Source organism: Ostreococcus tauri (assembly GCF_000214015.3).
Source record: "Ostreococcus tauri WGS project CAID00000000 data, contig chromosome 04, whole genome shotgun sequence".
NCBI classification, from domain to species: Eukaryota; Viridiplantae; Chlorophyta; class Mamiellophyceae; order Mamiellales; family Bathycoccaceae; genus Ostreococcus; species Ostreococcus tauri.
In genome coordinates, this window is record NC_014429.2 from 533,553 (window position 1) to 559,406 (window position 25,854).

Genomic DNA, 25,854 nt, shown 5'->3' on the forward strand with positions numbered 1-25,854 from the left:
GGGACTCTTTCTCGAGTCACCACTCGTCGCGGCATCCGACGCCGACACCTTCACCGCCACCGACGCGACGCGACGCCGACGCCACCGCTCGACGCCGCGGGCGATGTTCGCGGTCGCGCGCGCGTCGACGTCGACGGTGCCCGCGCGCGCGCGTTCACGTCGCGCGCCGCGGCGTCGAACGATCGCGGCGACGCACGAGGACGATGCGAATGAGCGCGCGCGGTTGGAGCGCGGCGACGCGTTCGGTGAACTCGTCGCGCTCGCGGCGAAGAACGGGGTCGTCGTGGACGACGCGCGACGGGAACGGGCGCGAGAGGTGGCGTCGGCGATGTGTGGACCCGTCGTCGACGCGACGGTGGAGAGTGAGAGGACGATAAAGGGGCTGCCGGCGGGACTGAAGAAACCGCCGTGGTTGCGGCAGCGCGCGCCGAGCGGAGCGCGATTCGAGTATCTCAGCGCGTCGCTCGGAGGATTGAAGCTGAACACAGTGTGTGAGGAGGCGATGTGTCCGAACGTCGGTGAGTGCTGGAACGGGGACACGGGGACGGCGACGGTGATGTTGTTGGGGGACACGTGCACGCGCGGGTGTCGATTTTGCGCGGTGAATACGGCGCAGAAGCCGCCACCTCCGGATGAGGATGAGCCGGAGAATACCGCGCACGCGATCGCGGAGTGGGGCGTGGGATACATCGTTCTCACGAGCGTCGATCGAGACGATATTCCCGACGGCGGGAGCGAGCACTTTGCCCGAACGGTTCGCACGCTGAAACGGATAAAGAGCTCGGTGCTCGTCGAGGCGCTGACGCCGGACTTTCAGGGAGACATGGACGCCGTCGCGCACTTGGCTCGGTCGGGACTGGACGTGTTCGCGCACAACGTGGAGACAGTGGAGCGATTGCAAAAGCGCGTTCGCGATCCTCGCGCCGGATACGAGCAGTCGCTCTCCGTGCTTCGTCACGCCAAGGAGTCCAAGGAGGGACTCGTCACGAAGACGTCCATCATGCTCGGTCTCGGTGAGACAGATGACGAGATTAAGGAGTGCATGCGCGCGTGTAAGGAGGCGGGCGTGGACATCTTCACCCTCGGCCAATATTTGCAACCGACGTCCAACCATCTCCCGGTTTCAGAGTTCGTCACTCCGGAGAAGTTTGATTATTGGAAAAAGTTTGGCGAGGAAGAGATCGGATTCCGATACGTCGCCTCTGGACCGCTCGTGCGGAGCTCGTACAAGGCTGGTGAATTTTTCATCGAGAGCATGCTGCGCAAAGACGCCCTCGAACGCGATCAAACGTAGAGGTCGACGAGTTGTAACGCTTCGCGTCAAAGAATATTCTTTCACGATTAATTTCAATCGGAATCCGAGTCATCGTCGTCGTCGTCGCTACCGGAATCGGAATCATCGCCTCTCGTCTTCCCCTCGCCCGCGCCGACGGCGTATCGATCGACACCGCCATCCGCCTCGATCCTCGCCTTGGCCTGCGCCGCTCTTCGTTCGCGCACGAGCCTGAGCTTCTCCATCTCTGCCTCCAACTGCTTCTTACTCTTCTGCGCCAAGATCTCGTCCGGAGACGGCTCATCGGGTTTCGTTTTCTCCCTCGGCGCCATCATCGCCAACAGATCGCTCTCGTCGTCGCTCTCCGAATCGTCGTCGCTCTCCGAGTTCGGCGGCAGCGACCCCGGAACCGGTCGTCCTCGCACCGGCGCCTCTTCGCTCTCCGATTCCTCCTCGTCGGAGTCCTCATCGGAGTCCTCATCGGAGTCCTCATCGGAGTCCTCGGTACCGCGTCTGCGCGACGCTTTCCACTGCGTCAGCGAAGAAACCGCGCGCGACGCGTCGTCAGTCGATCGACATCAAAATCTCTTGGCACCCTCCCTCGCGCGTCGGCGTCGTCCTCGCGCGCGCACCTCGGCGTTACGAGCGGCTCGCTCTTCCTCTTCGCGCCGCGCGCGGCCGCCTCGGCCGCCTCGGCCGGGTTTCCCACCGCGCGCCATGATGGGTCGTTCGTCAAACTCTGCGGTCATCGATCGCGGTTTCCGCAGTGTCGTGCGCGCGGTGAGCGCGCGACCGACGCGCGGCGCCGGCGTGCGCGTCGTCGCGTCGAGCGCCGTGCGTCGGCGGCGGGGACGACGCGACGAAGGGACGACGCGTCTCTGCGTTCTGATTTTTGATTTTTTCAATGATTTCATCGAGACGCCGCGCGCTCGCGCTCGCGCTCGCGTGCGCGTGCGCGCTCGCGTCGACCGCGAGTGCGTCGTCGGTGCCGTCGACGACGCGGCCGAGGGCGTTGCGAGGGTCGTTCAAGGGGACGTGGATCGTCGAGGACGACGCGAGCGCGAGGCGGATGACGCGAGACGGGTGGACGAGAGGCGAGGCGACGCTGCGTTTGCGCGCGTCCGATGGAGGCGAGAGCGACGTGGTGAGCGTGGTGGGGGAGTTGGTGATTCGCAAGGATGAGTACGTGGGGACGGGAGACGCTATGATACCGCTGGAGGGGGTGTACGAGAGGAGAAGCGGGACGGCGCACGCGCACGGGAGCGCTCGGACGACGAAAGATTTCGAGACGATAACGAACGCGACGTCTTCGTGGATGTTTCGGGAGGGTAATGTGTTTAGGGAGAGTTTACGGGCAATCGCGATGGATCTCGTGGATGAGGATGGAGAGGAGGACAATGCAGGCGACGGCGGAGCACGTGATTCGTACTCGCGGGACGACGCGGTGCGAAGAGCGGGAAAGACTGCGAGGGAGCGCTTCTTGCGAACGCACGACGCTGGAACGTATCCGAGTGCATGTAAGTTTTCGTTACACGCGTACTTGGATCCGATCGATCCATCGAGTCAGAGCGGTGACGTGGCAAAGAAGCTCGGAGACGACGAATTGGAGAAGGGCGAGTCGGATGTGGACGTGTTGGATAGGCAAATCGAGGACGCGCGTCCGCTCGAGTTCGAGGAGATGGAGGAGCATGTTTCTATGGTTGCTAAGCTCGTGAGCGTTGACTGCGGGATCACGGTGCACATGGAGTTGGAAAGTGAAAAATTAGAGACGTGGTACAGAAAGGCGCGATTGTACTCGTATACGATGATGGCGGTGACAATTTTGCAAGGATACGTGTTACTCAAACAGCTGGACGTGAGTACGACGCAAGCAGCGCTCATGCGCGTTTCGTTGGCGTCGATTGGCATGCGTTCTGTCGTGGATTCGTACTTCTGCCTCGCCCATCTCACCGCGGGCATTGTTGTGGAAGACCTGTTCCTTCCTCTCTCGATCGTCGCCGCCGGATACTTCATCCTCTTCAGCATTTTAGAGATGAAGCACCTCATCGCCGCTTGGCGCGTACGTCGACCGGATATAACAAGCTGGATCGAGCTTCGCGTTCAACTCGGCGCGATTTACTCGCGGTTTTACGCCGGATTCATCGGAGGATTATTCCTGGCGTTTTGGCTCTCCAATCACTTCATCGTCTTCTTATTGATTACAATCTCGTATTGGCTTCCACAAATCTGGCGTAACGCGTATTACAACCATCGGCAGGCGTTGGAGCCGTGGTACGTGATTCTGACATCTTTCAGTCGGATTGTGGTGCCGCTGTACGTCTACGGATGTCCGTCCAACTTCTTACGCGTCAGACCAAACTATTTCTACTGCGCGCTCATCATCGTGTGGACCACGGCACAGTGCGGGGTCTTGCTCGCGCAGTATTATGTGAGCCCGCGATACGGCTTTCCAGATGGATTGTTCCCAGAGGTTTACGACTATCATCGCGCGCTCACCGCGGAAGTCTTGGAGCAATGCGGGATCGTAGAGGAAGCCGCCGTCCCTCCCGGTGGGGAGCCAGACATCGAGATGGGCGACGTCTCCTCTGGCGTCGACTGCGTCATTTGCATGAATTCGGTGCAGATCTACCACACGAACGAGCGCATGGTGACTCCGTGTAACCACTTTTTCCACACAAAATGCCTGACGCGATGGATGGACATCAAGCAGGAGTGTCCGACATGCCGCAGGCATTTGCCGCCGATGTAGTCGCCTCCAAGAGAGCTTTGTAACAGTACCCTGTAGATGCGTCGATGACCCGCACACGTTCGCACGTTCGTCGAAGATGAGCGAGGTTGTGTACGCGGTGCTCCTATTCGCCATAGGTTGTGCCATAGGCGCCGTCCTACCTCGTCCTTTAGAGCAAGATAAGAAAGCGTGGCATCAAAAGACGAAAACCGAGAAACCCCCGCGCGCGAACCACGCGCGCGGCCCAATGCGCGGCGGTCGTCGCCACTGAGCGCGCAAACCGTCAGAAACAAGTTAGCCACGACGATTGACATCTCGTTCGATCGTTCGAATCGCATCGCCCCGTTTGCGGCGCGCTGTAGCGATGTAGAACGCCACCACTTTCGTCGACCCCCGCGCGAGGTCTCATCCGCCCTCTTTAGAGTCCTCCTCCTCCACGAGCTCGTACGGGCATCCCTCCGCCCCTCGCGGCGACGCCTCGACGTCTCCACCCCGCTCGTCCGTGGCCGGGACCCACTTCAAGAAGGTCGTCTTGCGCGTCCCGCCTTGCGCGTCCTTCGCGCTCTCCACCTCCACCATCCTGCGTCGTCCCACCCGTCGTCGCCCGTCGTCAGTCCGACGCGTCTCTCACATCGTCGTCGTCACCGTCTTCGCCTCCCGCATCGCGCGTCGTCGTCGTCGTCGTTCGAAGCGTCGTCATCGGATTGAAGCCAACGAAACCGTAAACAAACGACGTCTCTACCGCGTCGTCGCGCCCGTCGAACGCCTCGCGCGCACCGTCGCTCCCACGCCTTCACCCGCCCCTCCGCGACCGCGCCCTCGCGCGCGTTGCGAGCCTCGAGTCTGCTCCCGCGCGTGCTCATCTTTGCCGATGGGCGCGGCGCACTCGAGCGACACTTCATGTCGCGCCCGCTCGCGTCCGCGCGCGCGGGCGTCGCCCGGACGTCCGGGCGACGGCGACGGCGACGTGGACGCGTGCGATGCGCGCGCGCGCGCGAGGGCGACGACGTCGTGGACGCGTTCGGACGGCGGCGGTTGCCTTGGCGCGAGGACGAGGGCGACGACGTCGATGACGACGACGACGGATCGATGGACGACGGCGTGCGGCTGGGGAACGCGTCGGCGTTCATGGGTTGGGAGGTGTACCTGGACGACGATCCCGAGACGCTGGTTGGGGTGGTGACGGACGTGGCGTCGACGGGCGGCGCGCTGCGCGGAGACGCGGAGGCGGAGACGAGCGAGAGGACACGTGTGAGCGATGATGGCGACGAGGGGGGGAAGACCGTGGATGGAGAGACGTTGAACGAGGACGAGCGCGCGTTTTTGCGTCGGTTGGACGATGCGCTGTTCGTTGATGAGGCATACGATGACGATGCGTTCGATTCGGACGAGGAGTTCTTGCTCCTCGTCGAGGGATTGGAGGAGACGTCTCTTGGTGAACGACCGCTGCATTACGTGCCGTTCGTCCCGAGTATGTTTCCACGTTGGATTCCGAATGCGCAAGCGCTGTTTCTCGATCCTCCGGCGGGACTTTTGGAATTGGCAACGCGAGAGGTGCGCCTGAACGAGCTTCGCAACGATTTGTTGCCATTTTCGAGAATGCTCGGCACGGACGCGTACGGGATGCCCCAGCGGTTGTCGCTGATAAAACAGGGTTATAGAGATCTTGTTAAGCGCGTCGAGTCTCTAGGGGATTGGCGCGAGGTTGCGTTGGAGTTGGATTTAAAGCCGGACGCAGCGCCTTGGTACTATTGGGACAATATAGATAATTTGGAGCAAGCGTTGCTAAAACTCGTCGACGCGTTTTGGTTCGAAGAAATGGACGGCGACGAGACGTTTTGGTACAATGATATAAGCGGCGCGTTGCGAGTTGACCCTCCCGTGGATGGTGACGGCGGAGGCTTGGACGTTCCCGTGATGCCGACGATGGCCAACTTGGTGGAGGCGAGACGTTGGGATTTGCATCATGCCGTGGTACTTCACGGAGGCTACAGAGCGGTGGCCAAAGAGCTCGGATGGCAGCAGGCACGTCGAATGGAAAATCGGCATCTGCTATCATTCGAAACATTGCGCGACGAGATTCTTGAACTTCTCGAGGACGAATCGCTCGTCGCACATGGGCTTCGTCCGGGACAGTTGCCGTGCGCGGCGCAACTTGAAGAGATCGAACGGGACGATTTGGTCAAGTTCATTCGCGTTCACGGAGGGTTTGGTGTCGTTGCCAAGCGTTTAAAGCTCGAGCTCAGTAAATGGGGTCGCGTGAAGTACCCCACGGCGGTTGCCGCGGCTACGGCCTTGCGCCAGTTCTCTCTCGAGCACAACATTACCACCAGGGCGAGTCCGCGATTGAACAAAGTCATAGTCTTCGTGCCATCGGACACAGAGCTTTTCAAGCACGGTAGAAACGATCTACGTCACGCTTTAAGGCTCTTCACGCCGCGGGTCATCGCAGATGTTGGGAAGATGAGCTTGCGACAGTCGCGCATGTCGTACGAGGAGGCGAGGGTGGAGATGCGTTCGTGGAAGTTCGAAACAGGCAAGCGCTCGGTGTTTCTAAACTGGTGCAAGGCTGGAAATAAGCCTTGGAACATGCCCAAGGACCCACAGGTGTACTACTCGAAGTCTGGGGATTGGGTTTCATGGGAGGATTTCATGCTCGAGTGAGAAGGGCTTTTCAAGACTTTTCTGAAATTACACAGGCAACACTTCTTGTAATTTTAATACTTGTATTCATATTCCTTACTAGCAACTGAGCGCTTAGAGTTCGTCCTTGGGGGCTTCCGACGCGGCGGCGCGTTGAACGGATCGCAAGAGCCCCATCTTCGGGGAGATTGCCGCGATGGTATCGTCCTTCTTCTTCTTGCCCTCCTCGTATTGCGCTTGGAGACTCTTCAAGAGCTCGTCCAAATCGGCACCGGCCTTGTTCATTTCGGCGTCGAGCTCAGCAATCTCGGCGGCGAGCGCTTCCGGGGTGAGCGCTTGCTTTTCCTTAATCGTCTTCGTTTGCTCTTCGTTGCAGAGGTCGATGTTCTCGGCGCCGCAAGACGGGCCGAGGTTCTCGGACGCGAACGTTTGGAGAGCCTCGAAGTCGCGGCCGCCCTGGTACGCGTCACCAGTCGCCGCGGTGGCGCCGGTGAAGTACTTAAGCGTCGGGTAGCCCTGAACGCCGTACTTTTGGCAGAGGCTCTCCTCCTTGGTGCAATCCACGTCGCCGATCACGACGTTTTCGTTGTCGGCAAAAGCCTCGCCGAGCTGCTTCCACGCCGGCGCGAGCGCCTTGCAGTGTCCGCACCTGTGAGGCGTAAAATTTGTTCCATAAACATCGTCAGTCATCGCGCGATTGATGGCATCGCGTCACGAACGACTCTCGCGCGTCGTACTACGTAATTATCCAAACAAGATGCTCTCAGATCTCGCGCTCGCAGATCAAGAGGGTGTTGCAACTCAACTCGCGCCCGGGAGCGCCCCGGAACGCGCACGTAATCGTACGAACGCTAGAAGACGCACCAGGGGGCGAAAAATTTCACGAAGGCACCCTTTCCGGCGCCAACTTGAGAGTCGAACGTTTCCGTGGTGAGATCGAGCGCGATCGCGTTCGCGCCAGAGGCGAAGGCGAGCGCGGCGACGCCGGCGACGGCGAGAGTCTTGGACGGCATGATCTGCGTCTGTCGGTCGTTCGTGCGCGCGCGCGTGCGAGCTCGGGGTGTCGCGGGCGTCGAGCGCGCGAGTGTGACGAACGCGCCAACCGGAGTTTCCGTCACGTCACGAGCCGCGGATCGATATTCGATGGTTTCTTGAGTTTTGACTCATGCGGGTTGGGGGTCACATGTCTCGTCGCGCGCGCGGCGCGAGGCGACGGTCCACGGGGGAGGGGAAAACGCACGCGCGTCACGTCGACACTACCTGCACTAACAACGATCTCTATGGGCTACGCACTGTCGTGATCTCGTCACTTTTTTCCTGTCTTCTTCCCGCTCGCGGCGCCCGCCGCCTGCTTCGCGCCAGCCGACGGCTCCGACCCCGTCGCCTTGGATTTCGATTCTTGCCCCTTCTCCACCGTTGACTTCGCGTTGCTCTTCTTTGCGGACCCACTCGCGCCCTTGGCCTTCGCCTTGGCCTTGGCCTTCATCTTCTTCTTCTTGGACGTCTCCGCGACGGCGAAATCCATGTACGCGAGCTGAATGGTCTGATAGCTCTTCGCGAACTTCGCCGCCTTCTCCGGTCTTACGAACGTACTCACCTTGCGCTTCCCGCACGTCGCTCGCACGAGCACCCCGTATCCGCTCCCGATCGCACGGATCTCCTCCAACGACGGCGTCGAGCGCTTCGTTCCCTTGGGTTTTGGCTTGAGCTCGTTCTCGTTCACGATCTTCATCGTGCACGTCACCGTACCCGCTTCCCTCGAGCGCTCAAAGAGTTTGGTGAGCTCGGTCAAGAACGCATCGTTCTCGAGCTGCACCATGGTTACGCCTCAAAATTCGCTCGAGCGACGATGTGTGCGGGCGGTGCGTGTGGTGGATCGAATTAAAAAAAGTTTTTTTTCGAAAATGTCCATCCAATCTCGCGACGCGCCCCGCACACGTCCGCGCGCGGCGCCTTAAATCCTCACTGGTCGGTCGACATGGTTGACGGCGAGAACGCCGCGTCGGCGCACGTCGCCGATCGCCCGTCGACGATGCGTGAGGCGAGAGATTCCGCGGAGGACTTGGAGCGAAGGCATCGCGACGCCGCGCTCGCGAGACGACACGACGGCGTTTTGAGAGAGCTGAACGAGACGAAGACGGCGCTTAGGGCGGAACAGACGGCGCGAGAAACGTGCGCGCGGGAGCGGGACGAGGCGAGGGCGAACGCGGAGGAGGCAAGAAGGAAGGAGCGAGCGACGCGGGAGGAGTGCGAGCGGGCGACGCGGGAGCGGGACGACGCGCGCGCTGCGAAACGGGAGCTTCTGGACGCGAGCGAGCGGAAGATGCGTGAGCTTGACGCAGTCAAGACGACGATGGACGGGTATATCGCCGCGCTTGAGGCGGCGAACGCTGGGAAGAACAAGGCGGAGGCGGAATCCCGCAAGGCGACCGCCGAGGCGAGCGGCGCGTTGGGACGAACGAAAAAGCTCGAGAGCGAGGTCAAGGCTTTAGAGGAGCACAACGCGTGGTTGAAGAAGGAGCTCGAAGTGAAGACGTCGGAAATTCTCTCTTCCACCAAGTCCACGTCGGCGGAGGCGTTGAGGTTGAAGCAAGAACTGGAGTTGGGACGGAACAAAATCACCACGCAGGAGCGAGAGTTGGCGACACTCAAGGAGCGTTTCGACTCGGCAGATGCGAAGATTTTGGCTCTCGAGGAAGAACTTCGAGATGTTCGCGTCGAAAAAGCTCGCGACGAGGCGAACTTTGAGAAGGAGCTCGCAAAATCAGAGCGCATCGCTGAGGTTTCGAAGGAAATTGTCACTGAAAGAGAAGGACGCATCAAGGAGCTCGAGGCGACATTACGCTCCGCCGAAGCCGTGATAGAGGCAAAGAAGGTGGAATTCGATGTCGCTCTTGCTGAGGCTAAGCATGCAAAGGCGCGAGCCGAGGCGGAGCTCGAAGCCGCAAAGCAGCACATGAGCGAAACCACCGTCGTGCGCGAGCCGTCTCATCGCTCGCAAACCGCGGAGCAGCTCATGCTTTTGTCTCCGGCAGCCGCCTCCGCGGCGCTCGAGCGCGATGGGATGTCTACCACCGAGTTATACAGCAAGTACGTCGAGGCCGAGGACGCGCTTCGTACCGAGCGCGAGCAGAAAAGAGTGCTGGAAGAAAACTTGGACGCAATTTTGAAGGACCTCGAGTCCCAGGCGCCGTACCTGGCGGAGCGAGATGCGGAGTACGAACGTGCGTTGAAGTCGCACGAGGTTCTCAGGGCACAATTGCAAGATTCCGAAAGCGCTCGGATGTCCATCGAGAGCGAGCTCAACGCGATCAATTCGGACCGGCGTCAACATGAGCGCATGCTCACGGGCTACAGGGCGCAAAGCGCAGACTTGGCACGCCAAGTCGCACTCCTCCTCAACGAGGTTCACGAGCTCAAGGGCTGCCCGCCGGTGCCCATGCCGGTCGCTCAAGTCGAGGGAGGCGACGCTCAAGCCGTCATTACGTCCAGGCTCGTTGATTTCACCGACATTCAATCGTTGCAAGCCAAGAACCAGGAGATGCTCTTCGTCATTCGCGATTTGTCAGACGCGCAAGAGAGCAGAACGTCCGAAGCGCGAGAGGAATACGAGCGTAAGCTCCAAGAACTCAAAGATCAGACTGCGCGTCAACTCGAAGAGCTGTCTAGCAAGCGCACGCAGCAAGAAAACATCGTTCAAGCTATCGTGCGCCAGCGTGATATGTACAAGACGTTATACACTTCGGCAATGGGCGGCGGTAACGGCGATGATGGAGAATTGCATGAGCTCGAAAGTAAGAATTCAGAACTCGTCGCCATCGGAGCTGGAAGCGGCGTGGCAATGATGGAGACGAACAACGAGCTCGTTGCTCTGAACAAGGAATTGTCGCACGACTTGGACAAGCTGAAGCGAGAGAGTGCAGATCGTGTGAAGGAACTCCAACGCCAAGTGGACGAGCACCGAGAAGCGGCAGCGACGGCCAGAGGCGAAGCAAACGCGGCAAATTCGTCGGCGGACTTCGAGCGTAAGCGTTATGAGCGTTTGAACGAGCAATATGGCGCGTCTCAACGCGAATTGCATGCGCTTTCTGAGAAGAATTCGGCGTTGACGCAACAAAATGCCGCGAACGAAGCAAAGCTGCGCCAGCAAGGTGCTAGCCTAGACGCCGCCCAAGAGCGTGCGAGTAACGCGCAGACGATCGTTACCAAGTTGGAGAGTGAAAATGCATTGCTCATGATTGAACAACAGCGTCTATCTGACGTCGTGAGCGCCGCTGAGGAAATCAAGTTGAAGATCGAGTCGTCTCGCGATTCTGCGCTTGCGCTGTCGTCGTTGCGCGAGGAAGAGCACAAGCAGTCGCTCGCTCGTTTGACGGACGAAGTTAACAGGCTTCAGCAAGATTATATTAGAGTGCGTTCAGAGCTCGATATCGAACGAGAGCGGGGTCGACAACAGTTGGCTGCTCACGCCGCGGCAAGCTCTGAATTCGCACAGCGCTCCAAGTCGGTTGACGAGTCGAGTGCACAGCTCAAGGAGCAAATGGGCGAGGCTATGAAGCGTGCCGACATCGCCGAGGCAAAGCTGGAAATGATAGAAGCGACGCTGATGAAGACTGAGGAGAAGTTGAGATTGGCTACGCGTACAAGTGGCTTGAGCGAACCGACTACATTGAATGCTAGTTCGACGGGCCCCATCACTGCTCAGCGAGAGCACGAACTCCTCCAAGCTGCACTCAAGGCGGGCGAGGTCGCGGACGAGGCCAAGGCTGCGCTCGAAAGCGAGAAGACCCACACTGCGCAGTTCAAGGCCCTCGCGCAGCAGAGTGACGCGGCCCTCAAGGAAATGACCAAGGCCTTTGATGCGCACAAGGCGCAGAGCGCAAAGGAGTTGAGCGCGCTCAAGTCTGAGTGCGCACAGCTCAAGAAGGAAGCGGCCGATGCGGCCAGCTCCGTTGAGAGCAAGCTCGCACTCGCCGTTAAAGATTTGGAGTCAAAGGCTGCGCAGTACGCGAAAGTAGAGTCAGAAATGAAGAGTGTTCGCGCCGAGCTTGAACGCGCGCAAGGCGAAACCAAGGCGGCTCAGGACCGCGCGACGCAGGCAGTCAAAGACGTCGAGAGCGAGCACGCGAAATGGCGCGAAGCGACTGAACAATACGAAAAAGAACTTGCTGCACACACAGCTGATCAAGCTAAGCTCGTCGCTATGGAGAAGTCCCAAGCTGAGGTTGAAAAGTCGTTGGCTGCCGCGAAGGATTCCGCCTCGAAAGCGGAGAGAGAACTCTCCGCCGCACGTATCAAGGAGCTCGCCGAGAAGAAACAACTCGACGACGCCAAACGCGCCGCAGAAGCGAAGATCTCTGAGCTTACAGAGCAAAATACGCTTCTCCACAAAATGATCGAGAAGTCCAAGATCGAAGCAACCGATGAACAAAGCTCGGATGAGGGCGAGGTGCTTCGCTACTTGCGCCAAGAACGAGACGCCGCACTGTTGCAAGTCTCTACGCTCACCGTGGAACGTAACAAGTGGCAGCGCGATGCGGAAGTCGCTCTGCAAGAAGCAGAAAGCGCGAAGGCGCGAGTCAAGGCGAGCGAAGCGAACGCTATGGGCGAAGAGAAACACAAATCTCTCATGCAGAAAGTTGATCAACTTAACGCGATTGAGCAAGCCAATGCCGCGCTGCGAGCCGAGATTGAGGTCGCTAAGGCTGACATCGCGGTAGCCAAGCAACGTGAGAGTGAGTTGATATCTAAGAGCGAAATTATCGTGAAAGAGCTCGCGCAAGCCAAAGCCGCGGTGGCTGGACACGACACCGAGCTCGAAACCGTTCGCAAGGAGGCGAGTCGATGGGAGCAACGTGCGTCGCAGCTCGTCACCAAGTACGGCGATGTTGACGTGGAAGAACAAGGTCGCGTCAAGACTCAGCTTGAGGAGGAGCTCGCGAAGGCGAAGGAAGAGCTCGCAAATGAGACTATTCGCGCAGACAAGGCGAAATCGCAGCTGACCATCAGCATGAAGCACATTCGCGTGTACAACCCAGAGAAGGTGCCGCTTCCCGAGTGGCAGAAGTCTCAAAAAGAACAGATGGATCGTCTCGCGGAGCTCGAAGCCGCTGCCGAGGCGGCGAAATCGGAGAAGAAGGGCGAGTCCGATATCGCTTCTCAGCTCGCGAGTGCAAAGGCAGAGCTTGAAGCCGCGAACACCAAGGTCAAGTCAGCCACTGAAACGGCCGCGAACGCTGAGAAGGCGTTGCGTGAAATGAAAGCCGAGGTAGAGAAGTTGCAAGAGGCCGCGAAACGTATGGGGGAAGAGGCCGCCACGGAGACTCCGGCGAAAACCAAACCCGAAGAGGAAGCGAAGGAGGAGACCATTGATGGCGGAGACGGTGACACGGCTGCTGCAGCCCCCGTTACGCCGTCGTCGGATCGCTTCAAGATAATGGCACAGAAGATGCAGGCGGAAGCGATGGAAGCCGCGAAGAAGCTTCGCGAGACGGAAGAGATGCTCGCTGCGAAGGATGCCGAGCTTTCGACAGCTCTCAAAGAAAAGTCCGAGGCGGTCGAAAAATGTGCGACTCTTCAGAAGGAGCTGGACGGTGCGCGCGAAAAATTGAAGCTCGCTGAACAGTTGCGAGCAGCGCTCGAGAAGAAGCTTTCAGCCGCGCCCGCACCGTCGAAGCCGCCGCTCGCTGAGTTGGCATCCAAGGCGAAAGATTTCATTCCGAGCGCTAGGCCGTCGGCTGCTCCCGCTGCCCCCGTCGCCCCCGTCCCGTTCGCGCCGAAGGTCGTCACCGCCGACGACAAAGAGGTCGACGCCAAGGCTGCCGCCAAGGTAGAGGAGAAGAAGCGACTCGAGCAGAAAATGGAAGAAATGAGACAAGAGCTCGAACGCAAGAAGGCAGCAGCGGCGGCGGCTGGGACAAAACGCAAGGCGGACGACGTCGACGACGCAGCGGAGGGAGACACTTCCGCCAAGGCGCAGAAGATAGACGCCGACGCCGGTCCCAACGACAAAGCCGTCGAAGACGACGCCAAGGCTGCCGCCGAAGAAGACGCCGAAGACGAAGTCGAGGATGATGAAGCCGATGACGATGACGCCGAAGAGGGCGAATTAGAGGGCGAATTGGAGGAGGACGTCGACGAATTCGTCGACCAACTCCTCGTCGACGACCCCGCGCCCGCCAAGCCGCAAGCCAAGCGCGACACTCCCGGTCGCGCCGCTCGCGGTCGTCCCGCCAACAACCGTCAGCGCAAACGCACCGCCGGCCGAGGTAGTGGCCGAGGTCGCGGTCGCGGCAAGAAGAACGCGTGATTAGACCATCGCTAGACCGGTAAGGAACCATCCGAATCCAACCGTCGCGCCGTCGCGCTCTAATTCTCCACCCCTGGCCGTTGGGACGCCGTCCATGCGTCTCCACACATCGCGTCGCCGCGTCCGCTTCGGCGCGCGCCACACGCTGCGCGATGACCGTGGACAAAGAGAACGACGTCACGATCGCCGTGCGCGCCGGTGATGCCGCGGCGAGCGACGCACCGCCGACGACGCGCGCGATGAAGACGCGAAGGGGAACCAGCGCGAGAGACGGCGGTTCATCTCGCGACGACGCCTCGAGGACGAACGCGGACGACGACGCGATGACGGAGGCGGTGAAGACGACGAAAATAACGCTGCAAGAGAGCACGAACGCGGCGGTGAGCGCGGAAGCGCCGACGGAGGCGCTGTGGACGGGGAGTAAGATGGCGGAGGATGAGACGCGAAACGCGCGCGCGGCTCCGGCGAGAGATTTGCAGAGCATGCGCGCGCGATTGGACGCGGCGAGGAAGGAGAGCGCGGCGGTGAAATCGGATGGTGGCGATGTGAGCGCGGTTCCGGTGGCGGCGGCGATGGCGACCGTACCGGTGGTGCCAGTGAGCGCGCCGATGGAAGTACCGGGCGCCGTGGCGCCGAGCGGCGTCGCGACGCTCTATCGAGAGTACTACGAGAACGAGGACTTTATCGATAAATGCGAGCGGGCGATCAATTTCAGACCCAAGGCGCGACCGCACGATTACAAGAATCGCATAGACGAGCTGACGAACGCGGTGAAGGCTTCGAAGGACTGCCTGAGGCACGTGTTCCAGAACGGCGCCAACTTTTCAAAGGAGTTAGAGCGGCACGAGGCGAACGAGAAGCAATCGTTCGACGCGCTTGCGTCACAAATGGACGTGTTCAAGGCGTCCGCGGTGGCGGCCGAGGCGGAGTCAAAAAAGTTACGTGCGCAAATCAAGGCGCTCAAGATGGAAGCGAGCGAAAAGGAGGCGAGCATGGCAAGCGAACGCGAACGCGCCGAGGGCTCGCTCAAGGAGGAGATGAGCGCGGCCAAGACGGCGCTTGCGGCTCTGGAGAAGGAGTTGGCGAAAAAATCCAAAGAACTCGACGGCGCGGCGAGCAAGTACGCCAAGCTCGAATCATCTTTCACAGAGTCTTCCACGCGCGAGAGCGTGGCCAAGGAGGCGAACAGTAAGCTCGAGCGCGACGTTAAGCAGCTCAAGACTGAGGCCGAGCAAGCCGAACTCACGTTCGCAGCCGAACGACGCGCTTTGGAAGGTCAGCTTCGTAAGCAAACGAGTGAGCTTGAGGCCGAACGCGCGCGTGCTACGGCGCAGCGCGCGCAGCTCGAGGAGAGCCTTCGAGAAGCCAACGCCGAAGTTGAGTCGCTTCGAGTGCGCGTGAATATGGCTGAGGAAGCTGCGGCGCGCGAAGCACAGCAACTCGGAAGCTCGGCGGAAGAATTGAAGTCGAAGATTCATGCACTCGAGGCTGAATTGAGCGATGTCAGAGCCAAGGCGACTGCGGATGAAATCGCTTCAAAGGACACCATTGCTCAGTTGCGAGCTGAAGTCAAGGAATCTAAGAAGGCCGTCACCAAGAACGAGAACCTTCTCACGAAGAAGACTGCGAGAGTTGAAAAACTGGAGAGCGAGCTCGCGGCTCTCAACGGTGAGCACTCGTCTGTGCACAGTCAGGTGGAAAACCTCGAGGCGAAGATTGCCGAGCTGAAGTCTACAAACGGAGAGCTGAAGGCAGATTTCACGGCGACGAGCGCTGAACTCAAGGCTAGAAATGAAGATCTTCTTTCGCTGAAGGACGAGTACAAGTCGGCGAGTGAAACTTTGACGCAACTCAAGACCTCATTCGAGAGCGAAAAGGCGATGATGGCCTCCGAATTGAAGCGCGCGGAGAAGGATGTCAAGCGCGCCGAGTCTGATTTGGCGGACGCCAAGCTGCAATCGAAGAGTCTTATCGAACAGCAAACTCTCATGATGGGCGAGCTCAAGCAAGTGCGCGAAGAACTCGCAAGTATGGAAGCCGATCGTAGAGATCAACTCGCCAACGGTTCTGCGACGTTGCAGGAAGTTCAAAAGCAAGCTCGTGAAGATATGCAAAAAGCGGAAGATCGACACCACGAGGCCATCGCGGAGGAGCGCCGCAGAGCCGACAAGGCTATCGCAACGGCGCAAGACAAGGCGGACAAAAAGTTACAAACGGCCATGTCAAAGGCTGAAGATCGCGTCAACAAGGCGAACGAGAAGGTGGAGGCTGCAGAAAAGCACTCCGCGGAGCTTGAGAAGAGTTTGGCAAAGCTCCAAAAGGAGCTCGAGAAGACGTCCAATACATCCTCCGAGCAGGTCGCCAATCTCCAAAAAGAGCTTGACGAGGCGAACGAAAAGCTTGAGTCTCTTCAAAAGGAGCTCGATGACGAGATCCAAGGCGCCGCCGAAGAGTTGGCGGCAGTGCAGAAGGCTGCTGAGGACAAGGTGAACCGCTTGAGCGAGAAGCACAAGCGTGCGCAACATGAACTTGAGGCTCACCTCGCGGAGAAAGTGAATGGTGCACAGTCAAACGCTGAGGAGCGTATCAAGGAGATCAGTGCCAACCTCGAAGCCGAGCAAGTCAGATTACGAAAGGCGGAAGCGAAGGTTGAGAAGTTGCAGACGGAGAAGGAGCAACTTGCTGAAAAGATGCAAGACAAATTATCGAAAGAGACGGCGACTGTTGCCGAGCTTCAAGGCGAGTTAAAGACGCTAAACAAAGAGTTGAAAGCAATGTTGAGCGAGCGAGACGCTCTGTCCAATGAAAAGCAGTCCCTCGCTATCCGACTTGCAGACCTCGAGTCAACTCAGAAGAAGCTCTCAGAGGAAGTGGAATCTGTCGGTGCAAAACACGAGAAGAAGATGGGCAAGCTCGAAACGCGTCTCAAGGCGATGGAAGCTGAACGCGACGCTCTCGCTGGCGAGCGTGACGCTCTCGACTCGAAGATCAAGGCCGTTGAACAAGCAAAGGCAGACATTGAGTCGCGCGCCGAGGCTGCGTTGAAGGAGAAGGCTGACATGGAACAGCAATTGGCCGAGTTCGAAACGGCGAAGCAAGAAATGGAAGCCGCGCAAGAGCGACTTAAGGCTAGCGAAGAAGCTGTCAATGGTCACGAAGCCAGAATCGCTGGCGTTGTCGCGCAACTTGAAAGCGAACAGAAGGAAGTTGAACGACTCGAGAAGCAGCTCAAAGAGAGCACGTCTGTTCATAAGACCACGCTTGAATCGCTCACGACCGCTCAAAAAGCGCTCGAACGCGAACGCACTGAACTTCTCTCCGAACTCAATGCGTTGAAGGAGGCAGACTCTTTGCGTAAGAACAAGGAGGGTAACGAGCAGAACAAAGCTTTAGAAGCTCGCCTGCTTGAGCAAACTCGCGAAGTTGACAACGCTAGACGCATCCTCAAGGAATCGGAAGAGCTCCGACTCCAACTCGAAGAACGACAAGCCCGCATTCAAGAGCTCGAGCATCAAGCACTCGAGGCTGAATCACAGCGACGCGCTCTCCACAACCAGATTCAAGAGCTTCGTGGAAATGTGCGAGTCTTCTGCAGAGTGCGCCCCACGGAGAACGAGCCGGCAGTGAAGTGCGCGCCTGACGGAAGCTCCTTGAACCTGACGCGTGCCGATGGTAAGGAAAATGCCGCGTTTGAGTTTGATAGAGTGTTCGATCCCTCTTCCAAGCAAGACGAAATATTCGAAGAAGTCTCACAACTCGTGCAATCCGCTCTCGACGGTTACAAGGTGTGCCTGTTTTCGTATGGACAAACCGGTTCGGGAAAGACGCACACGATGTTGGGCGAAGGTAACGGCGATATGCAAGGTATCATCCCCAGATCTGTCGCAAAAATCGTTGAGGCATCCGAAAAGAACGCGCACAAGGGCTGGAAGTACACCATGCACGCCTCTTACGTTGAGATTTACAACGAACAAGTACGCGATTTGCTCAAGCCAGGCAGCTCGCACAGCGACAAACATTCGATCGTACACAAGAACGGCGTCACCGAAGTTAGCGGTGTTCAGCGTGAACACATCGACTCCGTAGAGTCCGCCGCGGCGTTGGTCCGACGCGCCTCTGCGGCGCGCGTCGTTGAAGCCACGAACATGAATGCGCAGTCGTCTCGCTCTCACACTATCTTCATGTTGTACATCGTCGGCGAACACGCGTCGAGCGGTAGTGAAATGACCGGATGCTTGAACCTAGTTGATCTCGCCGGTTCCGAGCGCGTTGGTCGATCCGGTGCCGAAGGCAAGCGCTTGAAGGAGGCGTGCGCTATCAACAAGTCTCTGTCCTCGCTTGGCGATGTCTTCTCCGCGCTCGCGGCGAAGCAAGCACACGTGCCGTACCGCAACTCCAAGCTCACCTATTTGTTGCAACCGTGTCTCGGTGGTGATGGCAAAACGCTGATGTTTGTGAACATCAACCCGGAAACGGCCAGCGCGGAAGAAACCATGTGCTCGCTGAAGTTCGCCGCTCAAGTGAACGCTGTTCAACTTGGCGACGGAAAAGGTGCACAACGACGCATCACGACCAAAATGAGCGCAAAGTCCGAGGACGCTGCCGATGAAAAGAAGGAGAAACCGCGAAAGGAAAAAGAAAGCGGCGAGCGCAAACGAAAGGCGATCTCGTCGAGCGAACCCAGAAAGAAGTAAAGAGCAATAAAAGCACAGTTGAAAATTTACAACACAAGTTCTTCGTCAGAAGCTACGCTACCGTCACCGGTTCAACCTCCTCAGATTCACCCTCGCACGCAAATGCAGCGAACGCGTCGATGCCCTCCGACTGAACGAAATCTACGACGCACGCTTTGCTAGTCCCCTGCGCCGCGGCCAGTCGCCGCGCTGCGAGCGTTAACGTCTCCGGCTTCATCAACAGCAACGCCGGCATCTGCGTCGCCACGAATCCCACATCCCTCGGTATCACATCTCGCATCTTCACCAATCTCCGGACGATTTCCCCCGTCGGCATCGCCAAGAGCTCCGGCGCGCGGTGCAGCAACAACGGACTGTCGACAAACGGCGCCACTCGATCCAAACTCAACACCGCCCGCTCCAACCCCTCCGGATTCCTGTACACGCTATCCCTCGCGCTCTTCACCATCACTTCCCTGCACGTTTTACTCCCACCCCACAGGTTCCAAAATCGAACCTTTAAGTCGTCCTCTCGCGTCGACGTGCCTTTCAGCGTACCGCCCACCGCGTACTTCCCCGACGCGTACCGTCCGTCACCCCCCCGTTCGGACCCCGAACTCGACGCCGTCAACTCCTTCAATTTACCAGACACCGCGGACATCGCTCTCACCGCTTTCCGCGCTCCGTCGGTCGCGTCGTCGCCCTCCAGAGCTTCGCTCAGCACCTCGGGTCGCTCTCGCACGTCATCCTCCAACCGTCGTCCACGATCTACCGCGCGGTCTCTCGCGCGCACGATCGCGCGAAACGTCGCTCGCGGGCACTCTCGTAATCGTCCGTCCCGCAGCGCGTCGTCGACGATCGCGGCGTCACGTAAGGGGCTCAGTAAGACGCGAACGAACGCCTCGCCCATCGTTCGAGCGTCGCGCTCTGACGGGTTTCCGGCACTGATGCGCGCGCGCGAGCTCGCGAGACGCGCTCGAGCGCTGTACAGGGAGCTGTTCCGCGTCAGCAAGGCGTTCCCGACGGTGCGAGCGTCGATGCGCGGCGTGGAGGGACGGATAAGAGGCGGCGGCGCGAAGATGCAAGTGGACTGACGAACGACGTTGGATGCCGACGCAGGCGAACCGGGGGGCGTACGTGCGAGCGAAGACGCGGGCGGAGTTTGAGAAGAACGCCTCGGTCGAGGGTGACGCTTTGGAGGAGGCGCTGAGGCTGGGGGAGGCGCAGGTGGAGAACGCGCGCGCGTCGGCGGAGCACCTCACCAAAGTGTTCGCGGACGAACGGGTGCACGCGCGGGTGTGAACGATGACGACGGTAGAGGACGCGGTGGACGCGCGTGGATGCGAGGAGTTGCACGTGTTTGATTTCGATGGCACACTCGTGGACACGCCGACGCCGACGGATGGGATGGAGGAGTTCGAGAGGCGAACCGGGACGCGGTGGCCGCACGTAGGATGGTGGGGACGCGCCGAGTCGCTGGAACCGCCGCTCACCATGGGGGTCGGACCGGCGCTCGAGGAATATCGAGAGAGCGTGATGCGCGAGGACGTGGTACGCGTGATGATGACGGGTCGAAGGAGTAAGCTGAAGGATTCTGTCGAGGCGGTGATGCGAGTGTTTGACATCGAGTGTCACGAGCACATTTTCAACGGCACAGGACACAGCACGCTCGTGTACAAACAGAATGAGCTACGAAGGCTCGTGAAGAAGTATAAACCTAAGAGAGTGAGAATATGGGAAGACCGCGTTTCACACGCGCGTGAGTTTGGCGACATGGAGGATGAGTTCAAACGCGAACACGGCGTCGTCGAGTGGACGTGCACGCTGGTGGAGCCAAGCAATGATTTTTGATTTTTATTTTTAATCTATCACAATAATCGCATCACGGCTTCGTCAACCCACGGCTCGTGATATCTCTCCGAGCACCTCGGCGCCGGCCTCTCCGGAGCGTCTCGCGCCTTAACATACGACAAATCTTCCGCCTTTGTCTCATACATCCCGAGCGCTTGGTCTCGCACACAAGAGTTGATGAAATCAAACGGACTCTCTGCGAACCGAAGGAGAAAGTTCCTTCTTTGTAGATGAGCTTCGATGTACGGGTACGCGCGTCGAATATGCGCCTCGCACTGTTCGATGCTCTTCTCTGGATCGCTCTCGGTCGAAATGTACGCTGGCGCCATCATCTCTACCTCAACGTCGTAGCACTCGGGTTTTGACGGCGACGGGCCTGACACGTCAATCTTATATCTAATCTCCAACGGCTCCACTGCACTGAGCATGTTCGTGCACACGAACTCACACACGCTCACAACCTTCAACTTCCCATCCGTTGGCACCGTCATTCCCGCCCCGACGAGAACCTCACGCATCGGCTGGTCGACGACGACCTCCGACGCGTCGTCGTCGCTCACCAAATCGTTGACCGAAAAATACGTCCAAATCTCCGATATCACGCGCTTCCGCGTCGCATACGGCGTCGCCAGGAGCTCCGCTAACTCTCTCGCCACCTTGTACCGCTCCCCGTCGCCGTGAAACTCGATCCGAATCGTCGCCTCGCGCGTCCCGCTCTCCGCCCGACCGCGCACCTCGAACCCGTCAAACCGATCCTTCCCCGGCCGACCATCGCTCGTCCACGTCCGCGGTCGGCGTTCTCCGTCGAGCGTTATCGTTATCGTCTTCACGTACTGCGCAAACCTACCGTCGCCATCGCTCGAGCTCCACGGCTCCGCCGCCTCGCCGTCCGCCGGCCATCCGCACGCGCGAAGCACGAATCCTTTCCCATCCACGCCCGTCTTCGACGCGAACACGCACGCGCGCACGCGCGCGCGCACCGCGCGTTCGTACCGACTCGTCCCTCGCGCCCGCGCTCGCCTCGACGCGATCGCCTCGTCCAACTCTCGCTCCAGCGATCGCAACGCGTTCGCGCTCGCGCACTCCCTAACATCCTCTCTCGTCCGCTCCCGTCGCGCGCGCGCGTCCAAGTCGTTCGCGCGACGCCGCTTCCACTGTCGCGCGTCCGCGTGCGTCGGTCGGGCGGACATGGCGCGCGCGACGACGTGTGGGCGCGCGTCGCGGTTTTTTGGATTCGCCTCGCGCGTCCCGCACCCCGCGACGCGACGCCGCGTCGATGTTTCGCCTGTTCGAGCGTGCGTGCGAGCGATGGCGCGAGCGAATGACGCGCGCGGGCGATGGACTGACGGTGGCGCCTCGCGCGTGCGCGCAGGAAAGGATGTCAATCGACAATGGGAGGTGGTGGAGGACACGCTGAGCGGTGGACGAACGACGTGCTGCGCGTGGAATCGCCGCGGGACGATGCTCGCGTGCGGCACCGCGAGTGGATCGATCGTGATTTGGTGCTGGGACGTCCGAGCGGTGACGCGAGAGTTCTCGCGGAGCGATGAGACGGACGAAGAGGCCGCGGCGACGCTGAGCGTGCAGTGGAGCGGCGACGGACGAAAAATCGTCGCGGCGAAGAGCGATGGAAAGGTTGAGGTGTGGGACGTGTTGGAAGAGGACGTGCGAGCGGTGTTGTCGAACGTTGGACTGTGCTCGAGCGTTGGATTTAGCGCGGCGAGGCCGAAGGGGGATACGTTGGTGATCAGTCCGAGCGTGCAGCGGGCGCCGTACGTGCGCGGGACGAGTCTCAGGGGGCAAAAGGAGATGGAGATGCCGTCACCGCACGATGCACCCATCCCAGGGTTTGCGGTGTGCAGTAAAAACGGAAAATATATCTTCGTCGGAGACGCGAAGGGTGTGGTGTCGGTGGTTGACGCGGAGGCGACGCGGTTGGTTCGCTCGTTTGACGTCCCGAACGCGACCATGGTGAAGCGGTTGGAGCTATGTCGAAACGGTAAACACTTGCTCGCGGTGACGAATGCGCAGACGCTGTATGGATTCGACGTGGACGACGCGGCGACGGAGGCGAGCGAGGTGTTGAGACCGGCGCGTGAGTACGCGAGTCCGTGGGCGAGTCGTCTACAGTGGGGCGCGGCGGCGTATCCTTGGAACGGTGAGTTCGTGTACGGCGTCAGCAGCGGCGCAGCGCACGAAATACACGTCTGGGATCGCGCGTCCGGAGAGCTGAAGTGCGTGCTCGAGGGCCCGGCCGAGGCGAAGGGCGTGACGCAACTCGCAGCGCACCCCATTCGCGACTGTGCCATAGCGCTCGGTTCAAACGGTTACATGTACGTGTGGTCGAGGAAACACGTCGAAGATTGGAGCGCGTTCGACCCGTCGTTTGTCACCTTAGTCGATAACAACGAATATGTAGAGGCGGAGGACGAATTCGACGCCAAGCCTCCAGGCGAGAAGCAGACGCGACGAGGACAGATTCCCGTGGAGCGACTGGACCCCGACGATGCACCAGATTTGTTCACCGGAAGCCCGAATGATTTCTACACCGATAACTCGGACGATGATGTCTTACACGCATTACCGATTCGCATCAAACCGGATCCGGCGGCGGAAAAGTTTGCCGCCGAGCGGCGCGCAAAGTGGGATCGCAAGGCGAAGAGGAGAGAGGAACGCAAGCGAGCGGAGGAAGAGGCGAGTAAGAAGGTAAAGGAGAGCGAGAACAAAGACGTTGCCGAGAAAACGATGGAAACGAAAGCTGGGTAGTCTAGACTAGAGTGTAAACAACTACAAGTACGATCATTTCGATCGCTCGACCGATCGTCGCGCAAGCTCCTTGAGCGCGCGTCTGCACTTGTTGGCATACGACGATTCAGACACCGGGAGAGCATCGATTGCGGCGATAGCCAAGTCACGATGTTCTCGCGCCAGTTCTTGCGTGCGAGCGATACCCTTACTCTTCTTCACCAGTTCATGTGCGCGCTGAACGTCTCCAGAGTGTTTGAAGCGTCTTTCAACGAGTTCCTGAAGCTCGGGGAACTCCTCCACGGCAAAGAGCACCGGGGCGGTGGCGATGCCCTCCTTCAGGTCTCCAAGAGTCGGCTTACCGAGAATAGATTCGGAACCGATAAAATCTAATACGTCATCTTGGAACTGGAAGGCTAAGCCGAGGTTCTTACCGTAGTCGTACGCCAAGTCTGCGCTCTTTTCGCCGTGGCCTCCGAGCAACGCGATAGCCTTGGAGCTATTCGCAATCAGGCTCGCCGTCTTGTAATACGTCTTTTTCACATAGTGCTCCATCGAAGATAAGCTTTCCGGCTTTGCTGTCATTTGCATCACCTCGCCCGCGACGAGGTGCTCCAGGACTCGAGACAAGAGCTCAATGACCTCGGTGTTCCGCAAAGATGCGAGCGTCACCGAGGCACGGGCGAGCAAAAAGTCCCCTGCCAAGATTGCCAGCTTATTCCCAACCTCCAAGTTCAACGCTCTGAGACCTCTTCGAGTGGCCGCGTTGTCTAGCACATCGTCGTGCAGCAAGCTAGCGACGTGAATCATCTCCGCAATTTCTGCTAGCCTTTGCTGTCGTCGACGTACGTCGTCCGGCGCCTCGTGCGCCGGTGCGTGGTCCGCCTCTCTCCATCCCCCTCTAGCCGCGTTCGTCGAAATTCCAGTCGTCATCGCGCTCGCCATGAGCATCAGCACCGTCGGCCGCATGCGCTTACCCTCGGCGCCGAGCTTGAAAAAGTACTCGCTCGCCGTGGATAACGCCGGTATGTCGCTCGTGACCGCCCTTCGCATCCGCTCTCCGATCGCCCGCAGCTCATCGTCCACGATCATGAATGGATTTATCGGTCCACCGTCTTCGACAACATCCCCCGCGGACACCGCGTGCGCGCTGAATCCGTTCGCCGCACGCGGCGTCGACCCCGTCCCTCGTCCCTCGCCGCGCGCCCCCGCCGTCGCTCGCACCAATCGCTCCGCCGCCCCCCGCGCGCTCGGAATCTTTCGCGACGCCAGATATCCGTGTTCACACCGCATCTGCGCCGTTCGCACCGCGCCGAGCGTCTCCCTGACCACGCGCGATGCGAATCTCGACAAACCCATGACGCTGGCTCCTCGCGATGACGTCCACGTTCGACGCCCCGGACGGCGCCGTGCGTCGAGAGAGACGCCGCGTGGGCGCGCGATCGCCCACGCGCGATTTACCGAAGCGGTGGGTGAGGTGAGACCGCGCTCGAGACGGCGAAAGGATGCGCGAGAGGCGTCGGGATGTGTCGATCGAGCTGTGCTTACAAGTGGGCCGCGGCGGACGCGAATCGAACGTCGCCGAGGGACCTCATTCGCGGTCGCGACGGACGAGAATGAAGTCGAGAAATCTCTTGGACGAACCGGTGGTGAATCTGTAGCCGCGACCGACGAGCACGCCCGGGGCCAGAGGACGGAGGTAATCCACCAATGAGTCGAACGGGAACAAGGCGAGCCTGGGCGCGGGCCAAGAGACGCCGCCAGCGCGCGCGGCGGAGGGTCGTTTGGAGGGTAAGACGGGGACGTTTCGGTAATCCAGAGAAACGTCCGCGCGTTCGTCGGTGCCTGGAATGAACACCGCGTCGTCGCCGATGTCGTTTGAGGCGAAATATAGCGGAAGCAGGGCGTCGAGCGGTCCCTTTTTAATGGACGCTCTGCCAAAGAGTTTCACCGCCGGTTCGCTTCGTAACGGATCGTCGTCCTCTTCGACGTAGAATGCCTTGGAGAAACGATTCAAAAACGACCCAGGAAGTCTTCCAACCTTGCCCTCGAACACCACCGCCTCCCCGTCCTCGATTCCATCCCCTATGATTTCGTTCACGACGTGAAAATCTTCCTCGCTCGTCGAACCGGCGAACGCCGCGCGCTCCCTTCGCGTGAGCTCGTAGCCCTCCCCGGCGATCGTCCACGCGTTCTCGATCCCTTGCGAGCTCAAGCGATCCATAAACATCATCCTCCCTCGCCAACTCAGCTCCGCGACACCGTCTCGGACGTACGTCGCCATCGACGTCCCGCTCGCCGACGTCAGCGCCGCGTCGCCGTACGCGTTCACCATCGCCGCCAATCTCCCCGCGGCGTACGTCTCATCCTCCCGCGCGTCGCCGTCATCGAACATCTCACCACCAACGTCCGCGTCCCGCGCCCGCGCGCGCGCGGTCGTCGTCCGCGTCGTCGCCATCGTCCGTCGTCCGTCGCCCCGTCGCCATCGCACCACGCCATCGTCTCGTCGCCATCGTCGCCCGCACCGCGCCCCGCTCGACGCGCGCGCGCGCGCGCCGTCCACGCCCGTCGTCGCGGGCGCCATCGCGTCGCGCCCGTCCGCGCGCGCGCCGTCGTCGCGTCGCGCGCGCCG

The 25,854-nt window shown here is 59.9% G+C and overlaps 16 protein-coding genes across 16 annotated transcripts; 8 read left to right on the top strand and 8 right to left on the bottom strand.

Moving 5' to 3' along the window:
• Positions 1-103: 103 nt before the first annotated feature.
• On the top strand, positions 104-1,294 carry OT_ostta04g03030 (Radical SAM; the record flags this gene model as incomplete). Its single annotated transcript, XM_022984529.1, has 1 exon — positions 104-1,294. One exon carries the CDS (start codon positions 104-106, stop codon positions 1,292-1,294), a length of 1,191 nt encoding a protein of 396 aa, XP_022838789.1.
• A 53-nt stretch (positions 1,295-1,347) lies between these two features.
• Positions 1,348-1,992, bottom strand: OT_ostta04g03040 (unnamed product; the record flags this gene model as incomplete). Its single annotated transcript, XM_022984530.1, has 2 exons — positions 1,348-1,803; positions 1,906-1,992. The coding sequence occupies 2 exons, from the start codon at positions 1,990-1,992 to the stop codon at positions 1,348-1,350; spliced, it is 543 nt and encodes a 180-aa protein (XP_022838790.1).
• A 185-nt stretch (positions 1,993-2,177) lies between these two features.
• On the top strand, positions 2,178-4,022 carry OT_ostta04g03050 (Zinc finger, RING/FYVE/PHD-type; the record flags this gene model as incomplete). Its single annotated transcript, XM_022984531.1, has 1 exon — positions 2,178-4,022. The coding sequence occupies one exon, from the start codon at positions 2,178-2,180 to the stop codon at positions 4,020-4,022; it is 1,845 nt and encodes a 614-aa protein (XP_022838791.1).
• A 384-nt stretch (positions 4,023-4,406) lies between these two features.
• OT_ostta04g03060 (unnamed product) lies at positions 4,407-4,580 on the bottom strand (the record flags this gene model as incomplete). The annotated part of the gene is made up of 1 exon (XM_003078793.1): positions 4,407-4,580. One exon carries the CDS (start codon positions 4,578-4,580, stop codon positions 4,407-4,409), a length of 174 nt encoding a protein of 57 aa, XP_003078841.1.
• A 510-nt stretch (positions 4,581-5,090) lies between these two features.
• On the top strand, positions 5,091-6,665 carry OT_ostta04g03070 (unnamed product; the record flags this gene model as incomplete). The annotated part of the gene is made up of 1 exon (XM_003078794.2): positions 5,091-6,665. The coding sequence occupies one exon, from the start codon at positions 5,091-5,093 to the stop codon at positions 6,663-6,665; it is 1,575 nt and encodes a 524-aa protein (XP_003078842.2).
• A 93-nt stretch (positions 6,666-6,758) lies between these two features.
• Positions 6,759-7,657, bottom strand: OT_ostta04g03080 (Thioredoxin, conserved site; the record flags this gene model as incomplete). The annotated part of the gene is made up of 2 exons (XM_022984532.1): positions 6,759-7,293; positions 7,509-7,657. The coding sequence occupies 2 exons, from the start codon at positions 7,655-7,657 to the stop codon at positions 6,759-6,761; spliced, it is 684 nt and encodes a 227-aa protein (XP_022838792.1).
• A 293-nt stretch (positions 7,658-7,950) lies between these two features.
• On the bottom strand, positions 7,951-8,463 carry OT_ostta04g03090 (Signal recognition particle, SRP9/SRP14 subunit; the record flags this gene model as incomplete). The annotated part of the gene is made up of 1 exon (XM_003078796.2): positions 7,951-8,463. One exon carries the CDS (start codon positions 8,461-8,463, stop codon positions 7,951-7,953), a length of 513 nt encoding a protein of 170 aa, XP_003078844.2.
• A 213-nt stretch (positions 8,464-8,676) lies between these two features.
• On the top strand, positions 8,677-13,953 carry OT_ostta04g03100 (Tetratricopeptide, MLP1/MLP2-like; the record flags this gene model as incomplete). The annotated part of the gene is made up of 1 exon (XM_022984533.1): positions 8,677-13,953. The coding sequence occupies one exon, from the start codon at positions 8,677-8,679 to the stop codon at positions 13,951-13,953; it is 5,277 nt and encodes a 1,758-aa protein (XP_022838793.1).
• Positions 13,954-14,276: 323 nt separating this feature from the next.
• On the top strand, positions 14,277-18,647 carry OT_ostta04g03110 (P-loop containing nucleoside triphosphate hydrolase; the record flags this gene model as incomplete). The annotated part of the gene is made up of 1 exon (XM_022984535.1): positions 14,277-18,647. The coding sequence occupies one exon, from the start codon at positions 14,277-14,279 to the stop codon at positions 18,645-18,647; it is 4,371 nt and encodes a 1,456-aa protein (XP_022838794.1).
• A 52-nt stretch (positions 18,648-18,699) lies between these two features.
• On the bottom strand, positions 18,700-19,536 carry OT_ostta04g03120 (unnamed product; the record flags this gene model as incomplete). Its single annotated transcript, XM_003078799.2, has 1 exon — positions 18,700-19,536. One exon carries the CDS (start codon positions 19,534-19,536, stop codon positions 18,700-18,702), a length of 837 nt encoding a protein of 278 aa, XP_003078847.2.
• Positions 19,537-19,573: 37 nt separating this feature from the next.
• OT_ostta04g03130 (Complex 1 LYR protein) lies at positions 19,574-19,928 on the top strand (the record flags this gene model as incomplete). The annotated part of the gene is made up of 2 exons (XM_003078800.2): positions 19,574-19,651; positions 19,746-19,928. 2 exons carry the CDS (start codon positions 19,574-19,576, stop codon positions 19,926-19,928), a joined length of 261 nt encoding a protein of 86 aa, XP_003078848.2.
• Positions 19,929-19,931: 3 nt separating this feature from the next.
• OT_ostta04g03140 (Protein of unknown function DUF2410) lies at positions 19,932-20,477 on the top strand (the record flags this gene model as incomplete). The annotated part of the gene is made up of 1 exon (XM_022984536.1): positions 19,932-20,477. The coding sequence occupies one exon, from the start codon at positions 19,932-19,934 to the stop codon at positions 20,475-20,477; it is 546 nt and encodes a 181-aa protein (XP_022838795.1).
• Positions 20,478-20,494: 17 nt separating this feature from the next.
• On the bottom strand, positions 20,495-21,667 carry OT_ostta04g03150 (SWIB/MDM2 domain; the record flags this gene model as incomplete). Its single annotated transcript, XM_022984537.1, has 1 exon — positions 20,495-21,667. The coding sequence occupies one exon, from the start codon at positions 21,665-21,667 to the stop codon at positions 20,495-20,497; it is 1,173 nt and encodes a 390-aa protein (XP_022838796.1).
• An 86-nt stretch (positions 21,668-21,753) lies between these two features.
• OT_ostta04g03160 (WD40 repeat) lies at positions 21,754-23,243 on the top strand (the record flags this gene model as incomplete). The annotated part of the gene is made up of 2 exons (XM_022984538.1): positions 21,754-21,772; positions 21,850-23,243. 2 exons carry the CDS (start codon positions 21,754-21,756, stop codon positions 23,241-23,243), a joined length of 1,413 nt encoding a protein of 470 aa, XP_022838797.1.
• A 33-nt stretch (positions 23,244-23,276) lies between these two features.
• OT_ostta04g03170 (Polyprenyl synthetase) lies at positions 23,277-24,581 on the bottom strand (the record flags this gene model as incomplete). The annotated part of the gene is made up of 1 exon (XM_003078803.2): positions 23,277-24,581. The coding sequence occupies one exon, from the start codon at positions 24,579-24,581 to the stop codon at positions 23,277-23,279; it is 1,305 nt and encodes a 434-aa protein (XP_003078851.2).
• Positions 24,582-24,813: 232 nt separating this feature from the next.
• On the bottom strand, positions 24,814-25,680 carry OT_ostta04g03180 (unnamed product; the record flags this gene model as incomplete). The annotated part of the gene is made up of 1 exon (XM_022984539.1): positions 24,814-25,680. The coding sequence occupies one exon, from the start codon at positions 25,678-25,680 to the stop codon at positions 24,814-24,816; it is 867 nt and encodes a 288-aa protein (XP_022838798.1).
• Between the last annotated feature and the right edge of the window lie 174 nt (positions 25,681-25,854).